The sequence below is a fragment of the Canis aureus genome, chromosome 4, assembly GCF_053574225.1.
Source record: "Canis aureus isolate CA01 chromosome 4, VMU_Caureus_v.1.0, whole genome shotgun sequence".
NCBI classification, from domain to species: domain Eukaryota; kingdom Metazoa; phylum Chordata; class Mammalia; order Carnivora; family Canidae; genus Canis; species Canis aureus.
This window is the reverse complement of record NC_135614.1, coordinates 16,846,692-16,869,087: the sequence shown is the minus strand read 5'-3', so window position 1 is coordinate 16,869,087 and position 22,396 is coordinate 16,846,692. Positions and strand designations below refer to the sequence as shown.

The 22,396-nt window shown below is 35.1% G+C and overlaps 1 protein-coding gene across 5 annotated transcripts in view; it reads left to right on the top strand.

Annotated features, from left to right (window-relative positions):
- JMJD1C (jumonji domain containing 1C) overlaps nucleotides 1–22,396 on the top strand; it is a 327,885-nt gene that overhangs the window by 237,387 nt on the left and 68,102 nt on the right. For all 5 annotated transcript variants that reach the window (XM_077894677.1, XM_077894675.1, XM_077894674.1 and 2 more), the window contains one exon: nucleotides 835–948. Coding sequence is in view for 1 of the 5 variants with exons in the window: in XM_077894678.1 (XP_077750804.1) it covers nucleotides 835–948 (114 nt within the window). In the remaining 4 variants the exon portion in view is untranslated. The remainder of the gene's footprint in view (nucleotides 1–834; nucleotides 949–22,396) is intronic.

Below are 22,396 nucleotides of genomic sequence, written 5' to 3'. Positions count from 1 at the left end.
TAATTAAAAACTGCATACATAGTACCTTTGTTTCCTTTCTTCCTCTTCCTCTTCTGCCTCCTTTACTCCCACCCCACCCCAAGATATGAGTATACTCCTTTATGTAAAAGATGAGTGAGTCTTCTTTAAAATAATCAAAATGACCATGGATCCCCCACCTCCCAGCCCCCATTTTTGGTTTGTCTGTTTGTTTGATTTTTAGAGTAGTAGTAGAGATCTGGACTGAGAGGTAGGTTTTCTGTAATACTTCTTACCTCCTTCTTTTCCTTTTCCCTTCCCCCATGCTGCTCGTACTGAAGCAGCTGGATTTTTATTTGTGCTTGGGGCAGGGGCAGGGGCGGGGGTGGGTAGCACGTGGGGTGGAGTTAAAAGACCAGATGCATCCTGATCATTTAAAATCCTTGATGTGAATGAGCTAGGGAAAAAAAAAAACACAACAACTCTGAACTATACCTGCTCTGTTTTTATAAAAATTAATACGTAATAATTTTTTTAAAAAGAGTTGGAGTAAATATGCTCTCCTAGTCAGTTGAGTTTTTCAGAAGCAATTTCTCTTTTTATCTTAGAAATTTTTATACAAAAAAAAGAAATTTTTATATATGTATACTTGATTAAATCCTTTTAAAAATAAACAAATTCTACATCTTCATTCCTTTTTAATATAAAATATTTTATTGTGTGAATAAAAGCATTTAGATTATAATATGAAAATATTAATTGGTATCCTAAAATCACTGTGATAATGACATTTGTACGTTATATTCATATATGCCCTTTGTATTTGAGTATAAAATCAGAGAATAACCATTATGAATTTTTTTTTCCTCTCACCAGACTTTCAAACCCCTGGTTGAAAAAAGTATACCCAGTTCAATCACTGCGGTAGAATTCCTTGTAGATAAACAACTGGATTTTTTAACTGAAGATAGTGCCTTTCAACCCTACCAGGTAAGAAATTTTAGGTTGCTTTTAAAAGTTAGCTAATCTTTAAATTTCACTGATAATCAGATATTCTTTTAAATATTCAGTTCAAGCTAACATCTAGGCATATAAGGAACCCAGTGCATTCAATAAATTTTGATTATAGAATGAATGGTTAATTTACCCAATCAACAGATTTATGTACTGAGAACTTTGTCTGAGCCAGGCAACATTTTGTCACTGAGAATACTTACACAAGCTAGCAAGATCAAGTCCCTGCCATTATAAATAATGTTCATTGTTAGAAAATAACTGGTTAGATATTAGTATAAATTACCTTTGTCTCTAGCTCTAAAGGTTAAGAAGTGGGTCAATTAATGTAATTAAGGGAGATTAGTGTTTACTGTATGCATACAGTAATAGTAGTTCTTTTTAAGTGGGAAGTTTCCTTTAGATTGTCATTAATTGAATTGTTCATTTTCTATATTTTAGTTCCCAGTTGCAGTTTAAATACAAATACATTTAATTGGAAAAATATTTCCTAATAGGGTTTTAGATTTAAGTCATGTGAAGAAAGTCCTCAAAAATAGTAGACTAAATGAATTTTTAAATTTCTAGTTGAATTCTACCAGTTAATTTTTTAAGATAGAAGTAAAAATGCACAGAGGTTTGTTTTCCTTGTATATTTGGGTTTCAGATTGACTTAACTCTTTTATATGTTTTTTACTTAAGGGTTTAAAATAATATGGTAACTGAACTGAAAGAAAGGATGAGTGAACTAGTTTGACTTTTTTTTAAAAATGGAGCTGAAAGTCAATACTCCTGTTTCATTTCAGAATAGTTACTGTTTTCCGAAAATAAAATGTAGAGGCATCGTTTCCATGGAAAGAACAAGAGCTTGAGTTAATTAGCAGTGATTTGTTGTGTGTGGAGTTATAATACTTAGGGAATTAGAGCAGTTATGTGCCTCTTCTGTTATATCTACCAAAATGAGATTATAGCTCCCTGAGTTAAATGTTTATTTGAAGTCTACATAGACGTGCTTTTGTCCTCTCACATTATTTTTCTTATTTCATTAAATGGCCTAGTTTTAATGCTGTTAGCTTTTGCTCTTTGTTTACAATATTTATAGCTAAAAATTCATAGCAAGTTCCAGTTTAATATTGGAGGTTAGAGCTTTTCCCTTGGGTTTTATTTTGTTTTGTTTTTAATTGTGAATGCCATTTAGCTTACTATAGACCTTATTATAATTTGTTTCATTTCTAACAGTCTTTTAGTGGGAATTAGACTGGGTGAGTCTAGGTAAAATCAAAGGAACCTTCTAACACTTAATGTTTTAATTTTGTGGTTGCTGATTAGCAGCACTCTGGAAGTTTCAGCTTGGATTTGATTTAGAGAAGTGAAATCATTATGTAGAAATTATTTTTAAAAATAAACTCTTTTTGCCAGGTGGCCTAAAACTCCACAACATGTTTATTAAAATTATAATGATTGAAAGAATATGCTAACATTTTATAAGGTGTTTTGTTTGGTTTGCATTTTAAGTTTTTAGATTCTGATAATTATATCATTTTATTTAAAAAATAAAGGCAGCGAGCTAAAGTCTTACTTGATTTAGTGAATTGTATGATTGTCTTTGTTACTAAGCTATTTGTATTGCTCTGCTAGTATAGGCAGGTTGATCTCTAGCCAGGAAGAATATTCAACCTTCTAAAAGTGGAATGATTCTCTTGACATTTTAACCATTTCTCTTTCACAAATGTGAGTTCTCAGTTCTAGAAAATCAGAAGGAATTACACTAACAGCACTTGATTTAGGGATGCAGCATACCTTAATTTTAGAATTTAAGAGTTTCAAAAGTAATAGATGGTGTACAATAGAGCTTTTTAATATGTATTTTGATGTATTTAGATTCCTATTAATCAAGTTAAAAAATATAAAGATATTTCTCTAGTATGTAAATGATACACTTATTGTAACATTTCAAGTGAAAATATATATGCTCCAGAGACCTAAGATGGCTCAGTCTAGTTTTTCAAATTTATTTATTTAAATGAGTTTGTGAAATATAGCTACATTCTCGATAAAGGAAACAATTTTAGAGTTCATGTAATTAGAGTGGCTTTATCCCAGAATGCTTTTCTGTAACCACTTGTCCAAACAGTACATTAAATTCCTTGGCATCTTAAACATGGCAGCTGTTACTGGCATAGATTTTGTAAATAGTGTCTTGACATATCTTAACTTTAGGGTAACCCTATGTAAGTCAAACGGAGTTTGGGAAAAATTGAACACATTTTTAAAATGCTCTCCCCTGTTTTTTTTCTCACTTTCTAAAATTTCATGAGACAATTTCTTCTGAATCTAGATGTTAATTATCCTTTATAGACTTCTTAAATGTGATGAGGGAAAGCCTTCATTAGAAATGGCCTTTGTAAAAAAAAAAAAAAAAGAAAAGAAAAAAAGAAATGGCCTTTGTGTATAGAATAGAATAATGGGCACGCATAACTTTTGTTTTAAAAATTCACACAAATGCTTGCTATGAATCTCAGTAAATGTTTTTGTAGTGGGAATTCCCACCTACCATCCTCTCCTTGGTCCTTAGCATTTTGTTCTATAGTAGTGTGCTCCCTTTAATTTCCTTAATAAAGTTGTACAGCCCTGTTTTTTAACATATCAGAATAGTAGCATATTGTTAAGGTAATGGTTAGGAAACCAGTTACTCAAGATTAATACAGATCATTTCACTTTTAGGTGACTGATTTGAATCTGTACTTACCTCTGATTTCAATGCATTGAATTATCAAATGCCACATATTAGAGTTGATCTTTTTTTAGAGTTGATCACTTTTTTAGGTGGCATGTAGTTGGGGAATTGGGGTCCAATCATCATTACACTTTTCAGTATTTTGGAAAGAAAGTTGAATGAGGAGAAAAACCAAACCAACCATCTTACAGATAATATAATCAATGTATATTAATTAGGTCACTGAAGAGCATGGTATTGTTAATTCTGTTTTTTCCTTCCTTATATACACAAATGAGTTTCTGCTTCCTCCTTTTAGATTCCTGATCATGCCTGGCTGCAGTTAACTTTCTTTGAAGTAGAGGGGGAAGGGAAAAGAGAGGAAGTAGGAGGAAACTGCAGATTCTACTATGTCTTTCAACTGACTGGGAAGAATAAGGAAAAAAACGAATTCTTGATTCTGAAAGGGGTTTTGTTAATATGATTTTTGAGGTATTGTTATTCTTTGGAGGATGATTACAGAAATTTTTTAAAAAACTTATTAAAATTTGAAGTTTTGATCAAGTTAATATAAAAACAGTTTGATAATGAAATATGAACATTGAACTTTTAGCATGATTTTGAAATCATCTTGTTCTGAATTTTGGCTTCTGGCCATGCACACACCTGCAGTTTTCACATTGGTTGCTTCATAGAGGATATAGAAGAGATTATTTCTTACCTGAAAATTGTACATGACTCATATCAACAAATCTGGGTTGGTCTGGCTTGTTAGTCCAGTATTTTCTAGGGATCACAATTCTCTTTGTTTTTAAATGTAGTGAAGGAATAATACAAAGGTCACTAATTTAAAAAAACCATTAGAGATTTGAAGCAGAATGTGCTTGTTCAAACTTAAGCCCTACGTTTGTCTTACTGTATATTAAAATTCATTGTAGTATTGAGATATTTTCCTTACTAATAAGTAGAATTATCCTAGACCTCAAGGAATGATCTTTTTGAAGTTCGGGGTCATAATAAACTGACACAAGTTTAAAGATAAGACTATTAATTCTACAGTTTCCATCATTATAGAATATAGACATTGAGCTGCTTTACTAAATATTAGATACAGTACTGCTCTGCTGTGAGTTGCTGGTTGAAGGAAAATGGAACAGGTGGAGCAAACCTGAGTATTTTCTTAGTACCTGTACTAAAAAATACTTAAAAGACTAACAGAGAAGTAAGTGTCTTAAAATATTTAGTGAATGAATGTTTCTGAACTATGTCAGATCTATGTATCTATTGTTTCTGTATTCCTCAATGAAAAAGTTGTTTTCCCTGTTTGAGTCCATTTTGACCCACAAGTTTTATGTCATTGATAATATAAATTTATTGGCTATGATTTCAGAATATCCCTAAGGTAATTGTTGCTCAACTTCTCTGGTTTACTAAAAATAGCTCAAATGATTGCTTAGGATAAATTACCAGTAATTTGGGAGTGGAGTATAGCAGACACCTGTATTTTTTCCTTCTAAATTTTTGTTATTGTCCTGTGGACTTTGGAATTGTTTCACAACCAGGACAAGATAATGCGAGTGAGGTGAAACTAATCCCCAGTCAGCCAAGGTGAACAGTTAACTGCTGGTTTGGTTGTTACTTGCCAGATGTTACATTTTGTTGAATTAAATATTAGGCATAAATGAGCCACTGACAAAAATTTGAAAATGTTGTTGGTAGTAATTCATTTTACAAGCAGATTTATTCCCCAGGGTACTAAGGTGGCACTGCTAATAGTTTACAGAACGAAGTAAACAGAACTTCATGTTAGAATTGCTTTGATGGGTAGAGAAAAAACTTATTTTTTAAACATTTCTTTACTCCCACTTCAGTTTGTAGTGTAGATCTATCATTTTAAGACTAATAATCCTGTAGAGAAAATGGGGTTTTGACTGGGTGCTGGATTTATTAGTATAGTTAGGTAGATGTTTCTGTCCCAGAATTCCTCTCAAATTTGTTCTCTTCCTGGTATCAAATTACTATTTCCCATTAACTTAATAAACGAAAAGAAAAGAAAAAAAATTGGCTTCCAGATACTCCTCAACAAACTGTTGCTGTTGTTGTACAGAAAGAAATTAGATTTTTAAAAAGTGATAACCGAACGTAGAGAGATACGTTTTATAGGAATTTATAAGAAACACTCTAAGCATGCCTTTTAGGATATGGGAGTGGAACACACCTACATCCCTAGCCCCCAAGAGTGAGAGTGTTTGCAGTGTGGTTGAGAAAGGAAGAAACAGTCCCAGAGCAGAAAGAGAGGCTAGAGCTCTTAATTTGTGTTCCACTGACTGTTGACTCACTTGATTCTTCCCCAGAAGAGAGTCTTTAAATGGAAATTTTATGCTTAGGCTCTACTTCCCTTTGACTTGCACTTAAAATTCTTCAGTGTCTGACCTTGGAAACATCCCAACTGACTTCATTCATTTACAGTTATTTAAATTCTGTGGTTTCCCTCTGCACAGCATCCTGCTAGGTGCTTAATGGTTTAAAAAATTAATATACTAAGTCATAGTACTTACTTTTTCCCCAAGGACTTCATAATTCAGGACAAGAACTTATATTTAAAAATAGACTTGATTTCAGGAGCCAAAAATGCATAATAAAGAGTAGGAGTGCAAAGAAAGGAGAAATCAGTAGAGATTGAAATGGTTAAAGTCTCATGAAGAAGGTAGAACTTGAATGGATTCATTTGAATAGAGATGAAAGTGAAAGAGTAAGGTCAGACATTTGGCAAGAGAGATAGCCTGATCAGTGAGGAAAGGAGGTAGATTTAGGAGATAGTAGAATATCAGGTTAGCTAGAGAAGAGTTTGGCTTTGAATAGTAGACACCATACTACATAAATAAGCATTATGGAGTCAGATAAATGAGGAAAAGGATTGCTGCGCTAAGTATAGTTATTTATTAAGTGAATTTTATTTTGTAGGCCAAATGAATCATTTTTGAAGAAGTAACAAAATTTTCTACATGACCATGACATCTGGTTATTTTAATATAAGAGAAGCAGCTAATTGATTGGGTCTTCTTCACTAGTCTTTTGTCCTAAAAAATCAGTATAGCATAATGGTTAAAAACATGAGTTTTGAAGTCAAATCATGTAGACATGGTTTTCAATCCTAGCTTTGCTATTTGCTAGCTAAGTGACATTGAAAAAGTCTCTAGCATTCTAAATAAATTGTTTCCTCATGTATAAGATGAAGCTATTGTCTACCTCGGAGTTGTTAAGAAGGTTAAATGAAATGCTATATTGAGGAGCTATTCCTACATACAAACTGCTCAGTAGAAGGTACCTATTTAGACAGGTTCTGAATTTCTCTTTTTGTAAATGGTATCTTAAACCTTTTTGGTAGTTACTTGTAACTCCTTTCTCTTTGTATCATACATAACCATTGGGTATTTGTCTTCCACCATCTGCACTTCCTACTTTTAACAATCTGTCTTACTAGTTGTCTCTGGAACTCTTACCATTTCTTTCTGCAGCTGATTTTAGATAATATTTTTTTGCTATTTATATAAGCCATGGTCAGTGTATTAACATATCTTTGTAGTAGTATTTCTTTTTACCCCTCCCAACCTGCCCCTTATTTAGGTAAGATTCCATTGGTGACTTCTTAAATTATTATTTTAAGAAAATGTTACTAGAAAAAATGTAGAACCCTCTTGTGTGATGTTACCCTCCAGAAAACTCTCTTACCTTTTTTACCACAGGGAAAGTTAAAGGTTGCATTTGCTACTAATAGTTATTTTTATCTCAAAACGCATAAATGTTATTCAACAAATGACAGAATTGTTTTTCTTTATTTAGCTCTGGTGAGAGGCCATGTGGATATAGTACCATGTTTTGGAAGTCCTCTAGGCATTAAATAAGAGTTGGACTATATGACCTTTGAACTTCCTTCTCAACACTAATAATTCTGTGAAGTTGCTCAAGGTGGAAAAACAACCATTTTTGACCAACATAACCTTAAACAAGTTAATCCTGGGCTAATTATTTTAGTTTCAGAGATAAGAGACATTCAACCTAACTCTAGGTTTAGCTCAAAAGAGAGAACTGATGAGTCAGGCAGTGCCAGATGCAAATCAAAATTATACAGGTTTAGAATAACAGAATTGTTTGTATTAATAGTACTTATCAAGAGAGCTCTCTACCCTATATTTTTCAATATCTCTTTCTGAATTATATTTTGACAGAAGTTGAGCACATTGTTTATTAGTCCCAGAATTTTTTGTATGCATCTTCCTTTTCCATTTCATTCTGCGTTCATATTAGCATTTGATTGAAATTTAGAAGTGCCTTGTTGCCATAAAGTCAGTGAAAATGAGAACTGTGAGATTGTGGAATATACACTCTGCCAACGGTGTAAAAAAATACAGGATCATAGCCATAGCTGTGAACTGACTGTTGGTGGATTATTGGCGTGGTAGGATCAGCATCTGTGGGCAGGCATTGGCCTGGGGGTGGTCTAGAAGACGAAGCCAGAGCAGGAAGCTGCTATTGTGTAGTACTTGGCTTTATTCCATTTCTAGTCAAAAGTGACAGCTTGCAATAGTGGAGCCAAGCTGAAGCCTAGAAAGTAGGATGGACTACAAGAAAAGGGGAACTAGTAGTTAAAATAGTCATTGTACTTCCTTATTTAAGTAGGCTTTTTTAAAATTTAAAGTTGGTACATAATGCTTTAATATTTAGTAGTTTTGTGCTACATTCTGTTCAAATTCTTTTTTTTATGTCCCACGTACCTGATTTTTATATCCCCGTAAATTCAAAAATAGTTATAAAATATGCTTATTAACGTCCCACAAATCAGGTATGTTGATTTATCCAAATGCTTATCGCCTGGCATTAAAAAAGGGAGTTCTTCATTTGTAAAAATTGGTTGCAAAACTTAGTGTGTTGAAAATGTATCCATGGAGTCCAGGAACATGTTATTTTGACTGAAATTTGGCCCAAGTATGAGCTGTTCTGCAATATTCAGATTAAAAACATTTATAAGTCACAGTCTGCAGTAGTTCTAAGTCCCAAATCTGCTATGATCATATGCTGAAAAATCTGCCAGTCTCTTTGTAATTTTTTGTGACTGCTGTTATGAATTTAAAGTACATGAAATTATGCTTGTAGACATCAGATTCAAAAGATTCTAAGCCATTGCTAGTTACCATTGAGAAAGATTTTCTAATTGCTTTCTGCCAGTCAAAATAGGTTGATATTTATTCCTAACCAATTGCAAATTCATACTAAAACATAGCCATACTATTTTAAAATTTCAAAATTAAAATTTTATTTCTTAGTGTGTTAATATTTTATATTTGTAAAGTTCAACAATTTTCAAAGTATTTCCATGTGCATTATTTTAGCAAATCCTTATGTTATCCTTATGCGTAAAACAGATCGTATTATCTTAATTTTGTAATGTTTTCAGGGTACATATATTAATTTATTTAATTCACACAAGTCTGTGAGAAGTCTAATGTACAAATGCATAGGTAGCAAAATAGAAACCCACTTAAACCAGATTAAATAAAAAAGGAGTGGGGGTTATTATAAAGATACAACAGGCAACGTCTTAGATAGCTGTAGCAGAAAAGTACAGCTGAACCTTATTTGGAATGGAATCGGGAACTAGAAAGTCAGGAACTCAAGTCACATATTCATTCTTCCCCTCTTCTTCAAGTGTCCTTTCTGCAGACAGGTTTCTTCTGCTTACTCATAGGTTTTGCTTCTCATAATACCAGTTTCCATGTGACTTTGTGTGTCATTGTCAATTCGCCCACCTGCCCCTCCTCATTTTTTTTTTTTTTTTTTTAGATTTTATTTACTCACCCCTCCTCTTTTTTTTTTTTTAGATTTTATTTACTCATGAGAGACAGAGAAAGAGAGAGAGAGAGGCAGAGACATAGGCAGAGGGAGAAGAAGGCTCCATGCAGGGAACCTGATGTGGGACTCGATCTCAGGACTCCGGGATCATATCCTGAGCCAAAGGCAGTTGCTCAACCGCTGAGCCACCCAGGCATCCCCTGCCCCTCCTCCTTTACAAGAACTTTTAGATCTAATATTTGTGTTTCTTTATAAAATTAGAGATAGAGAGTGTAGGAGAATGAAAGCCTGAAAGGAGAAGATGGAAGAAATATGAGGAAGGGAGAGACAATATATGATAGCAATTTTTATATGCAAAGGCAGTGAAGTTTAAGGAAGTTGTGATTTAGCATCTAGGTTCATACAACCAGTGGACGCTAGCATCATTCTTTATTTGGTACTTTGTTATTTTTCTTAGAATTGATCTCTTTCTTAAGTATAAGATTAAACTTTTTCTTAATTTTATTGCCTGAACATTTTTCATAGACTTTCCAACACTGCCGTCTAGATGTACTCCAAATCTGTGTATCATTTTCAGATTCAGTTTGTTCCGTAGGCAGAGAATCCAAACGGATTAAGATATTTTGCACTCCCCTTATTTTCTCAGCTGCCTAGTTTTCTCTGTTGTGCATATAGGTATCCTGAATCCTAGATTTACTCAAGGTTAAAAGTGAAAACTAATGCAGTCCTTGGGGCACCTTACTGGCTCAGTGAGTAGAGCATGTGACTCTTTGGGGTCATAAGTTCAAGCCTTATGTTGGGTGTAGAGATTACTTAAAAAAAAATGTTTTAACATGGAGGCTTTTTCAGACTCTGACCAGTAGGATTGTCTCTAAAATCCGCATCTTCTAAGCTTCGGATTAAATGCAAAGCAGCACTAATCCCTAGTCCATAAATAATGTTTGGAGGCTGTTTATTCATGTATTTGAGGGCCTGCTGTGTTGTATTCAGGAATACAAATACCTTGCCTTCATAGAGCTTATAATCTAGTGGGGGAAGCACACACAGAAAAGTATAAATGAAAATATAGACAAAATATAGTTAGTAGTAGACACCAGGGAGGTATACAGAATCCACCCTGGTTGTGAGAGGTAGAATGGATACCCCTATTCTTAAAATAGATAACCCCTAAATTATCTCAGGATGAATGTAAATTAACTAAGTAAGTAGCACAGCAGGGCTGGAGAAGTGCATGAGATCAAGTGTATAAGCAGAATTTGTGTTGAATAGTCTACTTGCATATGTAACCATACCTTTCCTGTGAAGGTGGACTGATGATGAGGAGCTTTTTAAACCATTTTCATTTGGGTCAACCACGTGACTGACATCAAACTCACTGTCTTGTGGAGTAGAGGAATAATGGTTATTTGTTTAAAAAGAAGCAAACATTACCATTTTAACCACTTAAGTATATACTTTGGTGGCATTAAGTGCATTCACAATGCTGTACAACTATCAGCACTAGACATTTTCAGAACTTTTTCATCACCCCAAACAAACTATGTTCCTTAAATAATAAATCTCCATTTCCCAGTAACCTCCTCTCTCCAGCCTGTGGTAACCTCTGTTCTACTTTCTTGGTCTATGCTTTCTTTGCCTAGACTAGATAGATACCTTATTTTTTTTTTTGATACCTTATGTATCATAAAATATTTGTCCTTTTGTAATGGATCTAGTCCACTTAATATGCTGAATGTTGCAGCATGTGTCAGAATTTTATTCCTTTCTGTGACCAAATAACTCATTGTATGTATATACCACATCGTGTTTATTTCATTCATCTCTTGATGGACTTTTAGGTTTTTTACACCTTCTGGTTATTATGAGTAATGCTGCTGTGAACATTGGTATACAAGTATCTGTTTGAGTCCTGCCTTTCAATTCTTTTTTTTTTTTAAATGTTTGATTTATTTATTCATGAGAGAGAGAGAGAGAGAGAGAGAGGCAGAGACACAGGCAGAAGGAGAAGCAGGCTCCATCCAGGGAACCCGATGTGGGACTTGATCCATGATCGGGACCTGGGTGAAGGCAGGCACTAAACCGCTGAGCCACCCAGGCATCCCATCCACCTTTCAGTTTTTATGGGTATATACCTAAGAATGGAATTGATGAAGTGTATGGAAATTCATGTTTTACTTTTTGAGGAATAGCTAAAAGTGCTTTCCATAGCATCTGCTCCATTTTGTATTCTCACCAACAAGGGTTCCAGTTTCTCCGTATCTGTAAGAACACTTGCTATGTTCCATTTTCTTAATGGAAAGGGAATGGCTATCCTAATAGGTGTGAAGTTCTTTGCCCATTTTTTAATTTAGTTGTTTGGTTTATTTTTGAGTCCAGGAGTTTTATTACTAATCAAATATAGATACATTGGAAATATTTTATCCCATTCTTTGAGCTTTTCTCTCTCAGTGGTGTGTTTTTGTTTGTTTTTTGGTGCATCAAAAGTTTTTAATTTTGATGAAGTCCAGTTTACCTATTTTTTGTTTTGTTGCCTGTGCTTTTACTATTATATCCAAGAAATGTTTACCAACTCCCAAAATCATAAAAAATTTCCCCTGAGAGATTTGTAGTTCTAGTTCTTACCTTTAGGTCTTTGACTCACTTTTAATTAAAATTCTTACAGGACGTAAGGTAAAAGTCCAACTTAATTCTTTTGCATGGGGATATCCAAGTTTCCCAGCACCATTTGCTGAAAAGAATTGTCCTTTTCCTTTTTTTTTTTTTTTTTAAGATTTTATTTATTTATTCATGAGAGAGAGGCAGAGACACAGGCAGAGGGAGAAGCAGGCCCCACGCAGGGAGCCCCATGTGGGGCTCAGTCACTTAACAGCTGAGCCACCCAGGTGTACCAAATTGTCCTTTTCCAATTGAATAGTCTGGGTAACCTTGTTGAAAATCAGCTGACCATTTATTCTAAAATTTTATTTCTAGGCTCACAGTTCTATTTCTTTAGTCTCTATGTCTGTCCTTATGCTAGTACCACACTGTTGATTACTTGGGATACCACTTTTTTTTTTTTTTTCACTTTTCTTCAACTGTGTAATTTGTCCAAACAATTGTTAACCCTAAAGATAAATCATATTTAAAGTATACTTACTATTCTCCCTAACTGTTGAAATTTTCTGAAGCACCTAATCTGTCTTTTTGGAGTGTAACTCCTGTTGTGTAAATTGATAGACATGGGCTTGCCTTGCAGGGAAGGTATGTTTTTAAGACTCAAGGAAAAAAGGTCCAGTGATTGATGAACTATATAAGATAATATTCATTCATTGCTGTGTGCCATTCACTTTGCTAGGTACTAGGAATTTAAAGACATAAAATACTTGGTTCTTTTTTCACATCAAGGGGAAAGACATAATTATAACAACATTCTAAAAGTTCTAAAACTCAGTGTTCTGTGCTATGGAATCAACTGATGCAGTCAGTAATACCAGATATTTGCCTGTTTCTTTGTCTTGGTTTTATTTTCTTCTTAGAAGACAAGGCTTTAGAAGATGGGAAAGAGATAAGGGAAGCTAGTAGTATTTCTCAATAAGATACTGTAGTAGGATTCTCTAGCAAAACAAAACCAATAGTATGTGTGTGTGTGTGCATGCATATGCAGCCTCCAAGCTTATGTAAAGAGAAAGGAGGTTGAGGGAGGAGGGTTAAGGAATTGACTCATGTAATTGTGGGTGCTGGCAAGTCTGAAATCCAAAGGGCAGGACAGTAGTCTGGAAAATCTGGCAAGAGTTGATTTTGAGTCTAAAGACAGTCTGGGGATGCCTGGGTGGCTCAGTGGCTGAGTGTCTTCCTTTGGCTCAGGGCATGAACCTGGGGTCCTGGAATCGAGTCCCACATTGGGCTCTCTGCTGGAGCCTGCTTCTCCCTCTGCCTGTGTCTCTGCCTCTCGTCTCTCTCTGTGTGTCTCTCATGAATAAATAAATAAAAATCTTAAAAAAAAAAAAAAAAAAAGAGGGACTCCTGGGTGGCTCAGCTGTTGAGCATCTGCTTTTGCCTAGCGCATGATCCCTGTCTTGGGATAGAGTCCCACATTGGGTTTCCCTGCATGGAGCCTGCTTCTCACTCTGCCTATGTCTCTGCCTCTCTCTCTCTCTCTCTCTCTCTCTCTCTCTCTCCCCGCCCCTCTCTCTCCCTCCCTCCCTCCCTCCCTCCCTCTGTGTCTCATGAATAAATAAAATCTTAAAAAAAAATACAAGTCACAGGTACTTTGGATATTTGAATCTTTGTTTTGTAGTGAATTGTAGGATGGTAGGCTTTGGCACAGTTTAGTGTCTTTAGTACCTCTTCCTAGTCATTAGCTAATGCAAGAAAAACATCCTCGCACATTTCCTTCCCTCTTCTTTATTTAGAGGTATTGGACTGTAGATTAAGACAACTGGAAAAGTAGAAGTCTTCAGAACAGTCTTGTCAAGTCAGTTTAGAAGTGGTCAGCTGAAAATGGCCTACCAGCCATTGCCAACACCTTAAATGTGGAAAAAGTGCCATTCCTTTCTGAATGTTACCATAGTTCTGCTTCTTGAGTCTCAGTAGTATGATGTTTTCTGTTGGCTATCACTGGTTCCTGCCAATCCAGTTTCATCCCTGATCACTTTCTTACATCACTCACATTCTCTGAGACATAGTTATTTGATCAAGATTATTAATCATAAATGGGTAATATTTTTAAGATTTCATTTTTAAGGCACCCACATGACTCAGTTAAGCGTGGACTCTTGATTTCAGTTCAGGTCATGATCTCAGGGTCATGAGATCAAGCCCCATGTCAGGCTATGCATGCAGCACAAAGTCTGCTTGGGATTCCCCCTCCCCCCCAACTTTGTGCTCTCCTTCTCTTTCTCAAATAAATAGATAAATTCTTTTTTAAAAATTCTTTTTTTAAGTAATCTCTGCACCCAAAGTGGGGCTTGAAATCACAGCCTCAAGATCAAGAGGCACATGCTCCACTGACTGAGCCAGCCAGGTGTCCCTAGAATGATGTTTTTTTAAATCTTTTTTTCTCCCACATCCACTTCTTTTTTCAAGGAATTAAGCTCCATTGCATACTAATGATTCTTTCCAATGCTTAACAGAGCTCATTGTTGAGAATTTTTCTTAATGTTTATTGGACAGGTGTTATATCAGTCAAGCACATTTCCGTTAGTTGGTATCCTCTGACTAGCATGTTGTGTGTGTTGTGGAGGATTAGGAGGCTCTGCTCTGGCCCAAAGTGTAGTTAATTAATGATGTTCACTACCAGTGCTGTCAAGGAATGGGCAGAACTACTGGTTTGTTCTTACTGGTCTCGATTACTTCCAGTATATCTCTTTACCATTCTGTCTTGTTCCACAAATAGACATAAGTATACATATTTCTACTAAAATTTTTATGAATTCAGTTTGAATGATGGCACAACTTGAGTAACTCCGCCTTTTGCCCCAAAACTCCATGAACTTTACAGTATCTGATTTACTGCCAATGTTATTAAAATCGAAATTGTTTACAAATGAATCAAATTTGAAAGTAAAGAAGAACCAAAATCAGCATACAAGTTAAATAAGTTGCCAAAGTTTTTGAAATTCTCTGTTAAGATACATACCATTTACATACATATACACATACAAAATTTACCTTCTTAGGGAATTCTGGCTCTTTTGAGGGGAGGAAAAAGTTTATATCTATTAAAGTATCAGACCTTGATAGTAGAACAGCAGGCCAGTTTGTACTCAGTCCCAAATCTGCTGCTTATTCTGAAATACACAGCAAGGCAAATAGCCACCTAAGAGTTTATTTTTCACATATAAAATTAGGTATGTAATACCTACTTAATGGTACATGTGTTGCCATTGTCTTTGAGATAATAGAAGGATTTTTTTTGCCCTCTAAATTTGGGTGATAAAGAGAATAAATGTGGTAGGAGTTCAAAAATAAATAGGTCTGATCAGTAAATCTCAGTTCGTGATATGTGTACTTTAAAGAAGCCTATTAGAAATAACTTTTTTAAAACATAAGCAGACAGAATAGATCTCATTCACAGACTTTTATCACTTCACCAATGGGTCACATATTTGGAGAGTTTCCTGTATTCTAGTTTTTGTTTTTTTTTTCCCCAACCAAGACACTTGTGTGGTATATTACCGTTCTTACCAGTACCTTAACTTCCTTATGCCTTTGTCTTTCTGCCACAACTGCTTTTTAATTTCTTATCCTAGACCAGTCCTACAATTTATTTTCTCCATTTTTTAATACGCTAAAAATGCACTACCCATTACTAGTAGCCTCTGGTCATGTGGCTATTTAAGTAAAAAGTAAATGTAAAAGTTCATAAGTCAGACTGGCCACATTTCAGGTACTCAAAAGCCATGTGTGGGACAATGCTAATATATAACATTCCCATTATTACAGAAAATTATCTTGGAAAACCTTGCCCCAAATGCTTAAAAGCTCTTAAGACTAAAAAGCAAGAGAAAATTACATCTATGTATTTTGGTGTCATTGTATTGTCTCTGATCTCAGCTGATCCTTTAGTACCAGTTGGCATCCTTCTTTATGTTCCTTGAGTTTTCATTTCCTGAAGCAGTTATTTTAAATTATCACTATTCTACTTAGCTTCCTCCTTTTCTCTTAGTAGAAGACCTTTCTCCTGCAGCACAGTGGAAATGGAGGTTACAAGCAGGAACCCCCTTAACTTCCTGTTCTTAGACCTGTTTTTGCACCTTTCTTTTACCTCCTTGTCTTTTGTCTCAGAGTTGTGTTCCTTTTTTTCTATAACTGATTCAGCTTTACAGATAATTACTGAGCACCTGCTATGTTCCAGCCACTATTTCTGATAGTTAAGGTACAATCTTGAACAAAACAAAAAATTCCTTGCCTTTGTACAGCTTACCTTGTAGTGGGAAGAGACTGCAAGCAAAGTATTAGAAGACTGTAAGTGCTATGGAGCAAAAGAACCTAATAGGAATTGTTAGCTGGAACAGAAGAATAGAAAGACCCTAGAATGAATGAAAGCATTCATAGAATAGCAAGAAGACACCTATATAGAAATTAGTAGAAAATGAAATCAGAAAGGTAGATTAAGTAGGGTTTTGTAAGCTATTATAATGACTTTGTTTTTTGTTCTGGTTAAAACTGAAATGGAAGCCTTTAGAGGCTTTAGAGAGGAAGTGTGAGGTGATAAAACTTTTTTCCCCAGATAATTTAAAACATAGACATAGAATAGTAAAATGAATTCCCATGTACCGGTCATTCAGCTTTAACAATTACTAATTCCTGGCCAAAATTGTTTCCTCTTACTGTTTCTCATATATTATTATTTTTTAAAGATTTTATTTATTTATTCATGAGAGACAGAGAGGCAGAGACACAGGGAGAAGCAGGCTCCATGCAGGGAGCCCGACGTGGGACTCCATCCCAGGTCTCCAGGATCATGCCCTGGGCTGCCCTCATATATTGTTTTTAAGCAAATTCCATATATCATATTATTCATCCTTAAATATTTACGTGTGTGCATATGTAAATTAAAGACATTTACATTTGGTAAATCCTTTTTTTTTTAAGATTTTATTTATTTATTCATGATAGACACACAAGAGAGGGGCAGAGACACAGGCAGAGGGAGAAGCAGGCTCCATGCAAGGGCCCGATGTGGGACTCGATCCCGGGACTCCAGGATGCACACCTGGGCCGAAGGCAGGCACTAAACTGCTGAGTCACCCAGGGATCCCCTATTTGGTGAATTCTAATTATTCATAGTAATGTTCTAAAAAGTTACAAGTTCTCAGCAACATCAGGAATGATAGAATTAGAATATTATGTTAAAAATATAAATAAATGGTGGGCCAGTGGATGTCCTTGAGCAGGGAAAACCCGATATCCTACGACCTGCTATGCTAAGTTTCATCACTCAGACCTTGTCATTCCTCCCAATCCTTCTGTATTATGGCTAATGGCATGACCATATCTACCCTGTTTTGTCAATAAAATAGACATCTGGGAATGTTTTAGGTTGCCCATTTGCCCTCTTATATTGGCCTCCAAAAATTGCTGATTCTACCTTCTTAGCATCACTATGTCCATCCTATCCTCATATTAATTGTAAGGCGTTCATTCTCACCTAGCTCTCTAAATACAGTCATTCGGTCTTCCTCCTTGCTATTCTTCTGTCCTCACTCACTCCATACCCGTATACTTATACTTCTCCACATCTGTCATACTGTTTCATCCGTCTGTGCCTGCACCTGTGTTTCCCTCTGTTTCAAAAGTCCTTTCCTAGATGCCTGGGTGGCTCAGCTGTTTAGACTCTGTCTCTTTATTTCAGCTCAGGTCGTGATCTCAGTGTCCCGAGATTGAGCCCTGGCCGCCTCCCCAGGGTCCTTGCTGAGCGTGAAGCCTGCTTAAGATTCTCTCTACCTTTGCCCCTTCCTCCTACTGCCCCACCCCTGCACTGCATGTGCACATACCTACACTCACATTCATTCTTAAATAAATTGATTGATTTTGGAAGCTTTTTTTTGATGTCCCATAGCATGGCAGGTGTCTTGGAAGTTCCAACTCGGATTTGTCTTCTGTGATACCTTTTCCATACACCTAACTAGATTATCTTTCTCCACAATCTGTCTCACCTCTCTACCCCACGTAAAATGCTGGTTTAACCTGTATTGCAGTGAATTGTATGTTAGTCCCTGTTCCAGAATCCATTAAGATTCTTGAGGGCCTTAACTCTTAAATGTATTGCTAGTCTCTTGGCAAAGTAATAGACACCTGGTGTTCAAAAGCTTATCAAATGAAATGTATTCCCTCATATATTTTACTAATAAGGGAGCTTCTTAGTCCCACATTCAGAAACTATTTCAAACATAATTACGACAAGCTGTCTAATCTGGTTTCCTCTACCACAGCATATGAGAAGCCAAAAGGAGAATTTTTTAAAAATGGGATGATGATAGATTGGAAACTTAATAGCGCAAGAGGAGGATATGAAAGAAACTAAAAAGTAGTTACAACTCAAATTTTGTCTTTATGGGCTGGTTTGATATAAATGCAACAACACTTTATATATCAGTTAATAATTATGACTGAGTCAGAATAATCAATCCTTGTGATAACCGTGAGTATTGATGAAAATCTTAAATTATATTTAGTATGTTATTTAGTGAGTGAAGGAACACTAGATATTTTCATTCAGAATTAGTATTTGATCAATTTATTTCTATAAATTACTTTTTAAAACTTCCTTTTTTTGTAGACTATATCAAATGTTTAACAAACATTTCAGTGTATGTTCTCTTTTCTAATTAGATTTCTAGATGAGCTAAACTTACCCTTTTAGGAATAGCAAAACTGATTGGAAATCATTCTGAAGTACACTGTGCCATACTGTCTTCCTTAAAAGTACTAGGTAATTGAGATGTTCTTGTGTTACGATACTTAGGAGTTGTAGTTTTAACTCCTTCCTTTTTTCTGAGTAACTTAATGCATTTCTCATATATTTGTATTTACTAGATGCTAATGAAGAGAACAGGTAGACTTAAATAGGGGTCAGATGATAAAAGAGTAAGTCCTCCTTGGCAGATCCAAGTCTGTCAAGTTACAAGATTTGTTGAATATATCAGTTTACACTGGATTTCTGAGAAGAGAAGTATAGTACAATAGTTCTTCAGGTTTATAGTTTTATCATTTTCATAGCTGGAAATAATAAAAGTTGGAAATAGTGAAAGTCTGCCCCCAATATTGTGTGGTGTGGTATTAATTTTGAAATTCTATCCTTTGCATTTTTTTTTTTTAATTCATAGAGACACAGAGAGAGAGAGAGAGGCAGAGACACAGGCAGAGGGAGAAGCAGGCACCATGCAGGGAGCCTGACATGGGACTTGATCTGGGGTCTCCAGGATCAGGCCCTGGGCTGCAGGCAGCGCTAAACCGCTGCGTCACCAGGGCCACCCTCCTTTGCATTTTATTAAAGTGAATGTTCACTGTATATAATCAGAGTAGTCATTGGCACAATTATACATAAATTATACATATACTCCAGCTTAGCATTAGTTTGTACTAAGAATTATTTTTAGTAGAATACTTATTTAAAAATATTATGCAAGTATATAATTTTATTTCCTCCTTAGGTTGAACTCCCTCTCCTCCCAGAAAAGGGGAATACAAGGTAGAGTGAGACTGCCATAGGTGGAGTATTCATTCAGGGCAAGGAAGTTGGGGTTTTTTTGTTTTATTTTTTTAAACTGGGCCGTTCTGAAAGAATATTTTCAGTTGCTACTTTGGAAAACATTAAACAGTTCCTAGGCCTTCCTGAGTTTGTTCAGTTGTAAGTTTGAGGAAGCTGCAGTTAGTAAATTGTGGTTGGCAGATGCTGTAAGCAGGTGACTCAGTAGGTTGAACTCATGATGACTCAACTGTGTAAAAACCATGCTGATAAATAGCTTGAAAGAAAAATTGCCTTCCAAACTTTTGAACTGCCATAAAAAGTTCAAACTATTATTAAAGGTATCAAAAAATATTAACATGTGGCTTTAGAAGGAAATATTTTTCTTCAAGTGGTTTTAAGAGTTTTACTTAATTGTTCTGATTTTTGCTCTGTAGTAGTTCTGAGAGGACCTTACACCAATGACACTTAGCAAGTTGTAGTTAAAAACGCAGAAATATTGCAAGTTTGCATAAAATTTATGCAAGAGGATACTTCTTTGAAAGGTCAGTTTTAGCTGGGAGATTAGCAGAGAAACCCAAATAAATGGTGGTGGTGGTGGTAGTGGTGATGGTGTTTTAATTTTTTTTTAAGTAATCACAACACCCAGTGTGAGGCTCAAACCCACAACCCTGAAACATAGAAAGTCACATGCTCTACCAACTGAACCAACCAGGCACTCCTTTTAGTTAATATAATAAAAATAATTTAGTTAGCTTTTTAATTTAACATTGTTATAATTGAACAAGTAAAACAAGAGATGTAGTCATTTTCTTATGTTTTGATGTAATAGGACATGTATATTAATAGAGTATATCCCATTATAAAATGTTTTTGATGATTTAATAAATTATATCTGATAAATCATACTCTATGATATCCATTCCAAATCTTAGAATACCATATTCCTGTGAACTGATCTTGATTTAGCAAATAATTTTCTGTATTTAAAATTAAAAAATAATTTGATTCATTGGGTTTCTCACTTTTTGTGATCATGTTACTAATAAGTAAATTTTTGGAAACCCAGCAGACAGTATTCAAAATTTGGATTCTACATGTGAATAGATTGGACTTAGGTTAAGTGAGAGGGGCCTTGATAATAGATAAATTGCTGAATTTGCCTTCCAGCTGTGTGATTAGGGATAAATAACCTAATCTTTGAGTATTTTTCCTCATCTGTAAAATGAAGAGAATGTCAAACGAGAAAAGGAGTTGCTACAATGAACATTTCTAGCTGTTCTTTCAATTATAAAAGATGTTTTAATTGTTTATACTCAACAAGTAAATATGCTTACTCTTAGGTAGATATTTTTTAAAGGCTGAAAATGGATTTGTCCCATAAATCGTATACAGTTACATTGTACCTAAGGATACTACTCATCTAGCATGATTGAAGAGTGGTAATGCCAATAGTCCAGAGTCTTTAAATTTTGCTTGAGTAATGTTTTGAGAGGTAACAGATGTAACTATCATCATACTGTCTTCATTTTGGTTGAATTTGAATTAAGTTGCAAAGCCAATTGCTGAGTTAAATTGCTTTTTCAGGAGTGACTATATAGAGATGAGCTTTGTAAGAGTGAAGGGTAGCTGGCCCAATATACATAAAATAAGTAATCTTTATGAATACTTGGGAACTGAGAAAGTTTGGTTTTTGTGTTCATTATATTGATTTTCTTAAATTGATGTGTTGGCTCAGTACTTTAAAAATAGAATAGATATTCTTGAGCACAATATCTGAAATGCCACATCAAGTTTTTATAATGAATACAAAATATTTATTCTACATGTGTGCTTTTTTTTTTAAGATTTATTTATTTATTCATGAGAGACACAGAAAGAGTGAGTGAGTCAGAGACATAGGCAGAGGGAGAAGCAGACTTCTCACAGGAGCCTGGGTGTGGGACCCAATCCTGGATCCCAGCATCACGACCTGAGCCAAGGCAGCTGCCCAACCACTGAGCCACCCAGGCGTTCCTACATGTGTGCTTTCTAAATTAACCTTTTTTAAAAAAGTCATTTATTTGTGTGTTCTTGTTAGTTTTTGTCCTCTGAATGTTCACTATCAAATAATTGTAAAGTGTTTTTCTGTACCACAACCTCTCAGTTGGGGGGGAGGGATTTCCTCTAGCTCCATGAAATTGAATTTTATGACTTAGTATTTATCAAAGATATAGAATTAAAGATTTTTATTTTTATGAATAGTTTTTATAAGACATTCAGTTGAACCATATTTGGTGTATAATCAGTGACTTAATAGAATTGTATTAAACACCCCATTCTTTTTGTAGGCCTTTAACTCTAGTTTTATTTTTTAAAATTTATTTTTTATTATTTTTTTAAGATTTTCATTCATTTCTTCATGAGAGACACAGAGAGACAGAGAGAGGCAGAGACACAGGTAGAGGGAGAAGCAGGCTCCATGCAGGGAGCCCGACGCGGGACCCAATTCCGGGTCTCCAGGATCAGGCCCTGGCCTGAAGGCTGCGCTAAACCACTGAACCACCCAGGCTGCCCCTAACTCTAGTTTTAGTAACAAATTTTAAGTAGCTGTTTTTAAAAGTTTTTTATTTTTAGTAACTGTTGGAAAATTTTCTGTTTTAAAGCATGTAGACTCTTTATTGTGCCTGTGTTATTTTGTCATTCATTCATTTATTTATTTTTTTAGA